We start from the raw sequence: 12,569 nt of genomic DNA, 5'->3' as shown, positions 1-12,569 counted from the left end.
GTTGGATACAGTAATGCCCGATGTTGATGTTGGCAAGACAATTTCCCCCATTAAGCGCACTTTAGCATACAACGCGTTATACAGAAAGGTTTTCCTAGTCCCACCGGGGCCATCTATAAAGAATGCCCCATGTCTCGCTGTACGTACGTAGTCCATAATTGTGGTAAAAGCGTCTAGTTGAGCTGCATTTAGCTGTGCTGCACAACTTGCATTCTTCTGTTATTGGTGCGTCAAGTGCGTCACTTTTATCTTTGGAACGCCTTATCTTTTCATCGATGCATGTGTCCAGGTGCTCTAGACCAAAGGTTGTTAAGGACTTGCCCATCGCTTCCAAATATCGTTTGATTGATCGAGCCGTCAGTTGTTTCACTTTTTGTGATTGGCCTGGAAATGTGTAACGGTAGTCATCTGACAAAGATTCATAATGCGTCTCCCATAACAGGGAAGGGTCTTTTGGTTGGGCGAATATGAGCAATGTCGCAAACAGGCGTCGAAGCGCTGCAGGCATTTGCATTGCGCACGCCTCTGTCATACATAATTCATTAGCATCTTCCTCTTCGAGCAACCTGTGTCGCAATGCAGCTTCCTGGCATGTTGCACATATGTACCCATTCACTGTCAACAACGATTCGAATGATGTAGGACCTCGTATGTGTTATAGCAGTTAGCCAAGAAAAATCTCTCACCTTCAGCTGGTGCTACAAAGACAAGCCTACCAATGAAAATAGCCTTGTTTCTCCTTTTTATCCAGGTTCATGAACCAGTGTCCCAGCGGTAGTGCTCTGTAAATTCTCCGTATAAAAGTTTTGGGCACCCCTTGATGCCACTTTTCTTGAAAAACTAAGTAAGTGGTGTACGACTTTTCTTTTCATCTGCAAGAACAGTTGCAAGGTTATCGTTTGGTCTCAAGCGTATTATCTGAATGTTTGGCAGGTTCACTTGTAGGGGCATCACCGATGGGTGAGTTTCAAACAGATCAAATCCAAATATTCTCCATGCCGCCTCATAAGGAGATACCCACCATCCTGATTGGAACAACGCGATTTTATCAACTGTTTTAGGATCATCGTTATCCTTATCATTGAAAGATATCTTATCGTGGCCTTTGTATATATACTTATACAAATACTTAATTGCGTGCATTGTTGAGCATACTTCCATATTAAGGTGACAGTAAAATAGCGCTAATAAGTAGGGGTTATAAGGTATGACCCATCAGTTGTCCAACTGGTATTTCCGGATAAGTGTTGTTTCGCCTGAATTTTGTCTTCTATACTCATGATAGCCTGCAATATTAGTTGTAGTGGCTGGTGTGAAGGACTTAGGATACTCATATTTGCAACGGCCATGCGTCTTTGAATTTTTTATGCACGAACATTCAGGATTCAGTTTGCCACAAGGCCTGTGCATCATGTGTTTAAGAACAATGTTACGGAGGGAAGGGTTAGCCATTGTTGGAATTTCAGCAGACACGAACTTAGCGTAATCGATAAGCCATTTCAACTTATACCCGTTTTTCAGGATGATCAGGAAGTGCACATGAGGAAGGCCCCTTTTTCGGAATTCAACTACGTATACATAAGCAGCCATCTCTCCAAAAACATGTTTTTCCACAATCTGTTTTTTAAGAGCCAAGAGCTTAGCCCGGAACATCATTGCCACTAAATATGGCCTATTATGTGCCTCTTCTCCTGGGCAAGTTGGTCTTTTATTTCAAGTCAGTTAGCATTGCACATCATAGTAACGAACAGGTCAGGTTTTTCAAACCTATATATAAGGGCCATTGAATTGAGATACCTTTTTTTCATCTCCCAAGGGCCACCCAAGAATGTCGGTGGTAAAATTACTCTTGTGCCGACATTTGCTGAACGTCATTCACCAGTTCCGACAGTGTCCTTGATCCCATGGTATAGTTCATCCCTAATGATTTCCTGATTATTCCTGAAATAATCAAGCCTTGTGTTTTCAATCTTAACGTACATGTCACCACATACAGCTGAAACAGCGGCAAGCTCTGAGTAGCATATTTCTAGGTCGGTTTTGTAACTTGTAGCTGTAATATTGGCGGCATGATATCACCATTTCCTTTGGCTCGTAGCCTTGTTATGCACCTATTGTAACACGTGCTGTCAAAACGTGAGTATACATGGCACAGTTTATTTCTGAAAAATCAATTGAATGAGCAATTTAGTAAATCAATGCATTGCGAGTATACATACGGATCAGTTCATCTTCAAAAAGGCCTTCTACCGTTTGCGTGGTTTCTAAGACTACACTAGTTTGTGGGTCAGATCCTGTGGTAGCCGGCTGCGGACCGATCCTCCTAAGCCCTTGCACCCATCCCCATTCCCCAGACGAGAAAAGCATTAGATACTGCAAAGGATCGTAACAACCATAGTAGTGCATTATCCGGTGGGACTGGTTATTCTTTGCAGTGATAATTATGAGTGGGGTATTAGATTCGCTAGAAGACGAACTTTCAGTCCAGATAACGGCAACCTCGTCAGACGTGGTTGCATTATACACCCATTGGTCTAAGACGGTGTCTCGGTTAAGCAATACTTGGGTATTTTCACTAACAAGTAGTTCTCTTAGGGGCCGGAAAAAGCGCGTATAGGGCTTGGCCTGGGTAATTTGCATAAGGGTGTTTACTATATCTGCTCTTACCTCTGGAAAGCAGCCTGTTCGATTAAGCACTTCATGTTGCCCATTATAAAAATATAGTTGTAGATATTTCGGTTTACCATCATTGGGTAGCAAAGTAGGTACATGATGATATATTTGGCCATGTAGCTTAAAGATGTATATACTTTTCTGTGTTGTCACATCAATATTTCCACCGATGGAGCTGAATGCAAAGAGATTATTATACATCCTTGCAGATTTTCGAAAGTGAACGGCATCTTCATCAAAAGAGCTATACAGCTTGACTAACGCAGGAGGGAACTCATTAGCAGGCAACTGTATAGCACCATCAGCACAGCAGAAAAATGGTGTTTCATATGCAAGCATGGCGCTTAGGACAAATTCCACCTTGTGGTAGCTTGAGGGGTTCCGTAGGTACTGGTTGATTAGTGTGTGCCACAGGTAACCCTATTAATGAAGCGCGCAGTAGCAGGTTAGTCTAAGGTTTACTCCAGATAGCCTGTCATTAACATTGCTTTCATTACATTACCAAAACTCACACTATTGTCGGGCTATCTGAGCCCTCCTCCTCTTCTTTGTTCGTGGCTGCAGTGGTGTTTCAGGAACATCCCTGCACGTGACATATCTTGTACTCCCTCTGTCCTGGTCATTTGTTGTCCTTTTCCATTTTTGGGTGTCTCAGTCATTTGTTGTCCTTTCTATTTTAAGAATGAACTTGATGAGTAATTTGATCATTCTCATTCAATTTGTTCCAATTGTCATTTAGTTATTGGTCATTTCCTCTTTCCTTGGTCTTTGTGCCAAAACAAAAGGACAACAATTGACCGGAACGGAGGGAGTATTTAAATATATTTACAATCTGCACAACAAAAGAAATAAATATTGTAGCAACCCAGGGTGCCTAACGACATTGTGGTTACTCTGTACAAATGATGCCCTTGACCGTTTTTCATGCATGACTGGTACAGGTGGCAGAGCATATGGGATCTGGCCTGTTTTCTATTCGCATATGCCAACTAACTTGTCACGCTGATTGCAGTAGGGCACAGATCTGAAATGGAAAAAAATGCCTAGAAAAGTGAATGTTAAAACACAGGTAATTAGTGTTAAGGCACTCTGTAACAACGTTTTCAAATGTCAAGAGCACCTTCTAAGGTGCTGAACCTGCCTAGTAAGAATCAAGGTGGTATTATGTGCTTTCAGGTAGAGATACGTCGGTCTGATTAGCTGTACATATCATCAGTTAGGCGCAAAACAGGTAATTGTTACGAAAGGTGCACTGGAATGACTGAAATAAAGGCATATGTGTTTTTAGAGTAGTCTAGCTACCCGCCTACGCCTAAGAAGTATAAGCAGATGCCTGGTATTTATCATGTGGCGACTTGGTTGATGAATATGGCTTAGTTAGCATGTGAAGAGTCAAGGACGAGAACACCTAAGAGGGGGAGGGGGTGAATTAGGTGTCCAATTAAAATTTTTAAGCTTGAATTAAGCTTCTTTGAAATCTAGGACAATAGACTAGACTGATATGGACAATACGTTAAATGATAGAGGTGTTTATACTTAGAACTATTTGAGTTAGAAGTATATACACACGAATTCAAATTTCAAGATATGTCACAAAGAAAGTCGAATGTTGCATGAGGACAGGAAAAGTATGAATGTAAGAGTATTTTTTCTTCAACTTAACAATGAAGATATTAAGTGAATACTTTTTTAGTTGAATACTCTTAGCAATGAAAATCTTAAGTGAATCCCTTTTAAGTTGAAAACTTGAGATACTTAATCGTTTTAAGTTCACAAGATTGAATCAATCGCCAGGTCCGAGACACAAGATTGAACACGTGACACATGAGGCAGTTGCGAGATAAACAATATATAAATAAGGAGAACAAACGTAAAAGTAAATGAACAAACAAGACGATGTTTAAAAATTGGTTCAACCTCTACTCCGAGGCCTACGTCCAACCGTTATTTTATTGCTTGTTTAGAAATTTACTCAAACAACTAAACCCCTTACAATGAAAATAACTCGCCAACCTACTCCGGTTGCATTTGCTTGAAGCTACTCCGCTTCAAGACTTTCACTTGCTCAAAGCTACTCCGCTTCAAGACTTAAGTTCTATCTCACAGTTTCTGAGTCTTTGAATCTCAATCGTTCACTTAATGAACATGGAGATCACAATTAAGACCTAAACACGAGAATCATGGAACAAGCTCATATGCCACAGTGCAGCGAACTGATACATGGAGATTTACAACCCTTTTGAAAAACGTTTGAAGACTTTTAAAATAGAAAACAATTTTGCAAATAAGTTGAAGAACAAGAGCTGATGTTTTGCAAAGTGTTTTAACAATTAATGCTCATAAAAGTCTTAAGTAATAAATGATGCAAAGGCACCCTATTTATAGTAGATTTGATCATCTAAGTAGTACAACTTAGATTAATTAACTCCAATATTAAATAGATAGCCTTTGAGTGATTGTAAGTGTTAGGCTATAGGCTTGGAGCACAAGTCATTGATCAAAATAAAAAAACTCTTCCCAAAACACTCAACATGTGACATTTTACCAAAATGGCAAAAAGCATTTCTAGCTTTAAAACTTTGACAAGTTCAACTTACCATTTTAGTAAAAGGTAAATGCACAAATCTAGAGGATTAATCAATGTGGATTTATGACTTAAAATTTCAGATTTAAAACTTCAACACATTTGACAAGTGACAACTTACCACAAATGGAAGAATGCTTTAGTACTTGACTAAATCAACTTTCCATTTATGCAAAAGTAGATGCACAACTTTAGAGGAGTCACATGTGAGTTTTGCAAATTTATTTTTTCATATTTGTTTTCAAACTGGGATAATTCAAATGTAAAATCTTTGAGAATATGAAATTTGTAAAGATTTTGACACTTAAACATTTCGAATAAAAGTCCCTCCATACGGTAGTATCAGAAACCACAGTGCAGTGCACTGTTGCATGGTTTTGCAGCCACTTGACGTAAATGAGAATGTTACACTTACTCTTACATTTTTTCGACTAATGCTAGGATCATATCATTGTCTTGACTTCTTGTTGACTTCATCTTGATCATGTTAAGCCGTCTTTGAGAGTCCATTTGATCGCTTCAATCACTAAGCATTTGTAATCGTTTACAACATTTGACTAAGGCTATGAGATTTCTTATCATAACTTTATTTTGATCATTCTTGAATCATCTTTGGAAATTCATTGAGTGCTTCAAATGCTAAACATTATAACTAAGAAGCAAACAATTAAATAACAATGAAACTTGGCATCATCAACCAAGTGTGTTCTAACAAATTCCCCCTTTGATGATGGCAAGTTTTAATAATGTGTGAAGTTCCCCCTTAACCTATGGTTAGCCGGTCTTTAAGCATTCAACATAAAACATACAAGACATGATCAAGGCATGAAAGAGTCAATATACTTAGTCTAAGTAGAACATCTAACCAAGGTCGCAAGACATATTATGGTGAACGCAAGCCTAAGAGTTAAGGGGTCACACATAAGACATAATTAAACTACTTCCCCCTCTTGACATCATCAAGGGAGGGCAAAACATAGTGACGAACACAGTTTGACATAGTTTAACAACAAACAAGGCAAGGTTCAACAAATAAAGTAAGTACGGTTTGCAAAAGAATTTGGAAAACATTAAGCCAAAATGGGTTATTTTGATGGATAACAGGGCTAGAAATGGGGTTAAGCAAGGCATCATCAATTTTCTTGGAGCTTTCCCCCTCAAAGTTTGCATAAGTTCCAAAAATTCTTCATTTCAAGTTCGAATTTTCTCATTAACCAATTGAGTAATGGCTACAAGAATCTTACCCAAGTTTCAAGGATTAGGAAAAGAGTTGGTGATTAATGATTGCGGATTAGGTATCAGATGCAACATTCACCTTGACAGTGGCATAAATCTTCTTCTTCCATTTTTTTTTTTTTTGAATTTGATTTTGAATTTGAATCTTTGAACTTGAACCCTTTTTTTTTTGTTCTTTTGTTTGGAAAACACTTGGTGACAATGAGCTTATCATGTTAGTTTTCTTCCAAGTCATCATCAAGGATTTCAAAGATTTTCTCATTTGTAGCATGTGGTAAGGGCAATGGGTCAAGACTGTTATTAAACATACCATCTTCATTCAAATTACCAATATCTTCATAAATTTCATCTTCATTTTCAACCCCAATATTCTGGTCATCTTCCTCAATTAGAGTTGTAGTTTTCTTTCATGTCACAGTGACACATGCTGTGGCATCAGCTTTGGGAGGAGGAATAACCTTGGATTTCTTAAAGGAAATGGGTAATTCGACATATGAGCTTCTCAACATTTCATTTGTGGCAGCGGATTTAATGGGAGAAGGAATTTGTTTCTTTGAATTTTCTCTTTTCTTTGGGTCATAAGAATCATGAAGATTTTGAAGTCTCGGTCGTATGAGGGTTTTGGAGGCTTTTTTGAAGTGTTGATTCGGACGGTTTTAGTGACATGCGAGAGGTGGAGAGGTTTGATTTTTGAATGTGGGTTGAGTGACTCAATGCAATAACAATTCAAATGCAAGCATAATTATTCATATTTTTCGAACCATATTTTTGCATTAAGTAAACTAATTAATAATTAGGGTAATCACATGTATGTCCTCATCTTTAGTCAATCATTAAGGAAAATAAAATAATATGAATCACATATCACCCAATAAACCAATTTCCAACCGAAGTTTTACGAATTGTTCTCTTTCAAACGGTTTTGTAAAAATGTCCGCTAATTGATTTTCCGTTCTACAAAAACTAAGACAAATATTCCTTTTTACAACTTGATCATGTAGACATCATGTCTTATGTCGATATGTTAAGTTTTAGAATGTTGTATTGGATTCTTTGAGGTGTTAATTGCACTAGTGTTATCACAAAAGATAGAAGTTGTGTCGAAGATAATACCATAGTTATGCAATTATTGTCATACCCAAAGAATCTGTGCGCCACAGAGTACTGCACTGTTGTATACATTTTCAGCCGTGTATAGTGCAATAACTTCTTGCTTCTTGAAGGCCCATGAAATGAGGCAAGGACCCAAGAAAGTGTCAATACTCAATGTGTTCATTATATTCATCACCGTGCTACCCGCAAAAACCTACAAGATCAAGATCGTAATGAGATGGATATCAAATATATAGGTTTATGTTCCAATCAAGTACTCAAAAATCCTTTTGACGGCTTTGAAATGTGATTCCGTAGAACTTGATTGGAAGCGGGCACACAAGCATACACTTAATTGTATGTCGGGTCGACTAGCGGTTAAATAAAGTAATGAACCAATCATACCTCGATACATGATTTCACTAACACTCTTACCATTTTCGTCTTTGTCAGGATTGATGTTAGAAATCATTGGTGTAGCAAGAGGTTTAACATTAGTCAACCCAAACATACTTAGCATTTCCTTCAAACACTTTTGTTGATGAATTATTGTACCTTTCTCGCTTTGTTTGATTTGAAGACCAAGGAAAAATCCAAGTTCTCTCATCATGGTCATCAAAATCAGAAGTTATTAGATCCAAAAAAGTATTTAAAAAGGACGTCATTTGTTGCAGTAAAAATAATGTCATTGACATATCCTTGCACAAGCAACAGTTCCTCGCACTATGACTTGATAAATAATGTCTTATCAACCAAACCACGTAAACAACATTTTCCCAATAGGAACTTTGAAAGCTTATCATATCAGGCTCATGAGCCTGTTTTAAACCATAAAGTATTTTATTAAGTTTTAAAACGTGGTTAGGGAACTCATTATTTATAAAGCCCGGTGATTGTTCAACAAAAATCTCTTCTTCAAGATATCCATTTAGGAAAGCAGTTTTTACATTCATTTGAAAAAGGTTTTGTCAATATGAGATGCAAAAGCTATAAGCATACGTATGGCTTCAAGCCTAGCTACCGGTGCAAAGGTTTTATCATAATCGAATCCCTCTTATTGGTTAAAACTTTGCACCACTAGTTTAGCTTTGTTCCTTACGATTTCGCTAAAATCATCAAGCTTATTGCGAAAGACCAATGTTGTACCAATTACAGTACATTGGCCTAGGGGTAGGATGTCATACCTCATTCCTTTCGAATTGATTTAATTCCCCTTTCATGGTTGTCACCCAGTATGTAACAGTGAGTGCTACTGTGACATTGACAAGTTCAATTTGAGAGAGGAATGCATTGAAGGCACAAAAGTTTTGGAGTGAGGATTTGGTTTTCATTCCAAAATTTAGATTACTGGTTAGATTTGAGAGAGGGTGAGCTTTGGTGTTTCCATTTTTTCTTTTTTGGAATAAGTGGGTTTGAGTAATCGGTTTGTTCTTGTGTAACAGCCGAGGTGACTGTTGCATGGGGATTATTTGAAGGGGACGATTGTGATTCGTTCATTATTTGGTTGGGATGTTCTTCACCATCCACATTCCCCCAGGATGAGCTAGCATCTTCTTGTGTTGGAGGACGATTAGTTCCCCCTGAATTTTGGATATCATCCTCAGGCAACCGTGGCTCCAACTGTTGCTCAGCCTCTTCCACCACTTGATCCATATCTTAACAAATCATCCCAATCTCGAAATCATCATCCTAATCTTCTTCAACCTGTTCATTAGACACAAAAAGGATTAGATTCATCAAATATGAAATGAATGTTTTCTTCCATTTTAATGGTTCTTTTATTGTGCACTTTATATGCCATGTTATGATCCGAATATCCAATAAAGACGACCTCGTCACTATGAACATCGAACTTATCCAAGTTGTCTTTCCCAATTTTTGAACAAAGTATTTGCAGCCAAAACATCTTAAGAGGGAATATTGGGATTTCTTCTTTTCAACAAATCGTAGGGAGTTTTATTAAGATATTTACGTATCATAACATGGTTATAAATTAAGCATAAAAGTGTTGATGGCTAAAAAAAAATAACTTCTTTGGCAACTTACTACTTAGAAGCATGGTCCTAACCATATTCTCAAGATACGGTTCATACGTTTAACAAACTCATTTTGTTGAGGTGTTTTACGTTGGAAAAGTTATGACTAACACCATGTTCATCACAATGGGTTTCAAATGATGAATTCTTAAATTTCGTTCCATGGTCGGGTAAAAAAAAATCAAATTTATCTTACACACTTTTCAACCAAATAAGAAATTCATCAAATGTTCCATCTTTAAAGATCAAGTAAGTAACCAAACATATCATAAAATTTCATCAACACACATGCACAAGAACTGACTTCTACCTCTACTTTTAATATTCATTGCTCCATACAAGTCTATACAAAAGAGTTTTAGAGGTTTAGAAGTACTAACAAAATTAGTTTTTGGATTTAAGGAGCATCTTACTTGTTTTACTCTAGCACAATCATCATACATCTCTTTAAAATTGAATTTTAATGTTAGGAATGTCATCAATAAGGTCAAGCTTTCTAAGGGTGTTCAATGTTGTAACATTTACATGATCTAATTGTTTATGCCAAAGCCACGAGTCATTCTTTAAGACACACATACAAAACATGATTGGACCGGACAATGAAAAAAAATTAGTCAAGTAAACATCATTAGCATGTTTTCCTTCAAGAACAAGTTCCCTTGTTTTTGCATCAAGAATTATACATTCACTAACAAGAAATTCAACAACATTATCATGATCACACAAAAAAGAGACACTAAGAAGATTGTGCTTCAAACCTTTGACAAACAACACTTTGTCGACACGTTGTGACGATGACTTACCAACTTTTCAATACCAACAATTTCACCTCTTTTTGTTATGGTCAAACGTCATAGTGCCACCTTTGTAGGCTTCTAGTGAGAGAGATTGACTTTCACTTCCGTCCACAATCAAAGTACCAATTGCTGCTGCCTCTCACTAATGCCTTTAACAAATCAAACATTTAGTTTAGGAACCCAAATTAATTTGGGTCCCTTCTTGTGAATCATGTCCTTTACCAAGTCTTTTCGGATCCACACTTGCTTGACAACCTTAATGTTTCTTTTAATGCCATTCATTCTCCTTATACAACCATTAAATACATGACCAGTCTTGCCACAATAATTGCAAATAACATATTCAGGAAATCCAACATGTTTTCTTCTTCGAAAATATGTTTTGCTTGGTTCTTGGTTTCGAATGCAACAGTGCATGTTACTGTTGCATTTGAAAACGAGTCCAACATTCTTTTCACTTTGTTGTGACTGACTCATAGAAAACTTTAAAACAGTTTGACTTCCTTCATTTTTCTTGTAAAACTCTTTTGCATCCTTTAACTCTTTGTTTAAAATCTCAATTTTGGCAAGATAGTCAAGATTTAATGTTTGCACATTTTTAAAGGCGCTCTTAGCATGACTTGTTTCATTGTGTAGCATTTCTGCTAATTTTTCAAGTTCCTTAAGATGACTTTTAGAAGAGGTTAGGTCAATTAAAAGTGAGTCTCGATCTTGTGTTAACATAGAAACATGTTTGGTTAAAGACTCGTTTTCCTTTTCAGCATCATATGTCAGAGTGGGTGTCTCTGTGACATTCAGCAGTTTGACCTTATTTACAAGAATCAGATTTTCCCTTTTCAGTTTCCTTACTTCTTTCTCAAGACAAGGTGAAATGTTATCAAGCTCATTTAGACACTCTCTTAGACCAACATTTTCCTCGGCTATGTTTTCAATTTCAATTTGATAGCTTCAAGTTTATTGTTTTGGACAGGACATTTATCAATGAATTTATCTAAGAGTAAACATACTTTGCTTTTGGAGAAGGATCGAACCTTTGTCTTGAGATTATTTACCTCATCTTCGAAGTTAGAATCAGAATCATCGGGATGAGCCATAAGACATTTGAATGTTTCTCTTTTTGGAGACCTAAGGGCATCATTATTAAGACGAGTAGTAAGACACAACTTGGCATCCAATTCTTCCTCAAGGATCTCGTCCTCATCGGAATCGGACATTCCCCAAACAGCACACATTACTTTATTCTTGTATTCCTTCTTAGCCAAGTCACATTTTTCTTTAGATTTGATGTTATCCCACTTTGGACATTCATTCATTTGGTGACCTTTTTCGTCACATTTAATGCAACCAACAATGGAAGTAGATCTCTTCTTTGAAAAATGTTTCTTACTAGAATTGTTGTTAAACCTCTTAGGATTATGACCATTAACAATATCCGCTATATTTCTAGTGAACATTGCAAACTCATCGTTTCCATCGTCTTCCTCATTAATTGAGGTTGATTTGAAAGCAAGCCCTCTTACTTTAGAGCTTTCACCAAAACGCTTCATGAGAGTTAACTCATGAGCCATAAGTGAGCCCATTAGTTCATTGAGGGTTAAAGTGGATAAGTTTTTGGCCTCCTCAATAGCCGTAACCTTCGGTTGCCAAGTTTCTGTTAAACTTCGACGGATTTTACGGACCATATCCTCGGATTCAAGATTTCTACCAAGACTCTTAAGGTCATTAACAATACTAGAAAAGCGAGAGGAAAGACTATTAATTGACTCATCTTTCATCATATTGAACATCTCATATTGTTGCATGAGAAGGTCAATACGATGCTTTTTCACTTGAGACGTCCCCTCATAAGCAAGGCTTAAGGTGTCCCAAATTTCTTTGGCCGAGGTACATCCGGAAATCCGGTTTACTTCTTGCTCACCAATGCCATATTGAAGAATGGACATGGCTTTTGAGTTTTTCTCGACCTTTCTATAATCAGCCTCGACATACTTATCCTCACTTTTTGGGGCACAAGTACCATTAGCACTAGTAACCGTGATAGCAAGGGGCCCTTTTTGGATTATCAACCAACACTCATAATCCGTACTCTTAACATAGTGTTCCATGCGATTTTTCCACCATGAATAGTTATCCCCAATGAAGATAGGATGC

The 12,569-nt window shown here is 37.3% G+C and overlaps 1 protein-coding gene across 1 annotated transcript; it reads right to left on the bottom strand.

The window, feature by feature from the left end:
• Positions 1-1,215: 1,215 nt before the first annotated feature.
• On the bottom strand, positions 1,216-1,656 carry LOC141631455 (uncharacterized). Its single transcript, XM_074444121.1, has one exon. It carries the CDS (start codon positions 1,654-1,656, stop codon positions 1,216-1,218), a length of 441 nt encoding a protein of 146 aa, XP_074300222.1.
• Positions 1,657-12,569: the final 10,913 nt, after the last annotated feature.

Source organism: Silene latifolia, chromosome Y (genome assembly GCF_048544455.1).
Source record: "Silene latifolia isolate original U9 population chromosome Y, ASM4854445v1, whole genome shotgun sequence".
Lineage (NCBI taxonomy): Eukaryota > Viridiplantae > Streptophyta > Magnoliopsida > Caryophyllales > Caryophyllaceae > Silene > Silene latifolia.
This window is presented reverse-complemented; position numbering and strand designations above follow the sequence as displayed.

What these genes read in the sequence shown, in the direction of transcription:
- LOC141631455 (XM_074444121.1), bottom strand. Translation starts at nt 1,656, where the DNA reads ATGATGTTCCGGGCTAAGCTCTTGGCTCTTAAAAAACAGATTGTGGAA.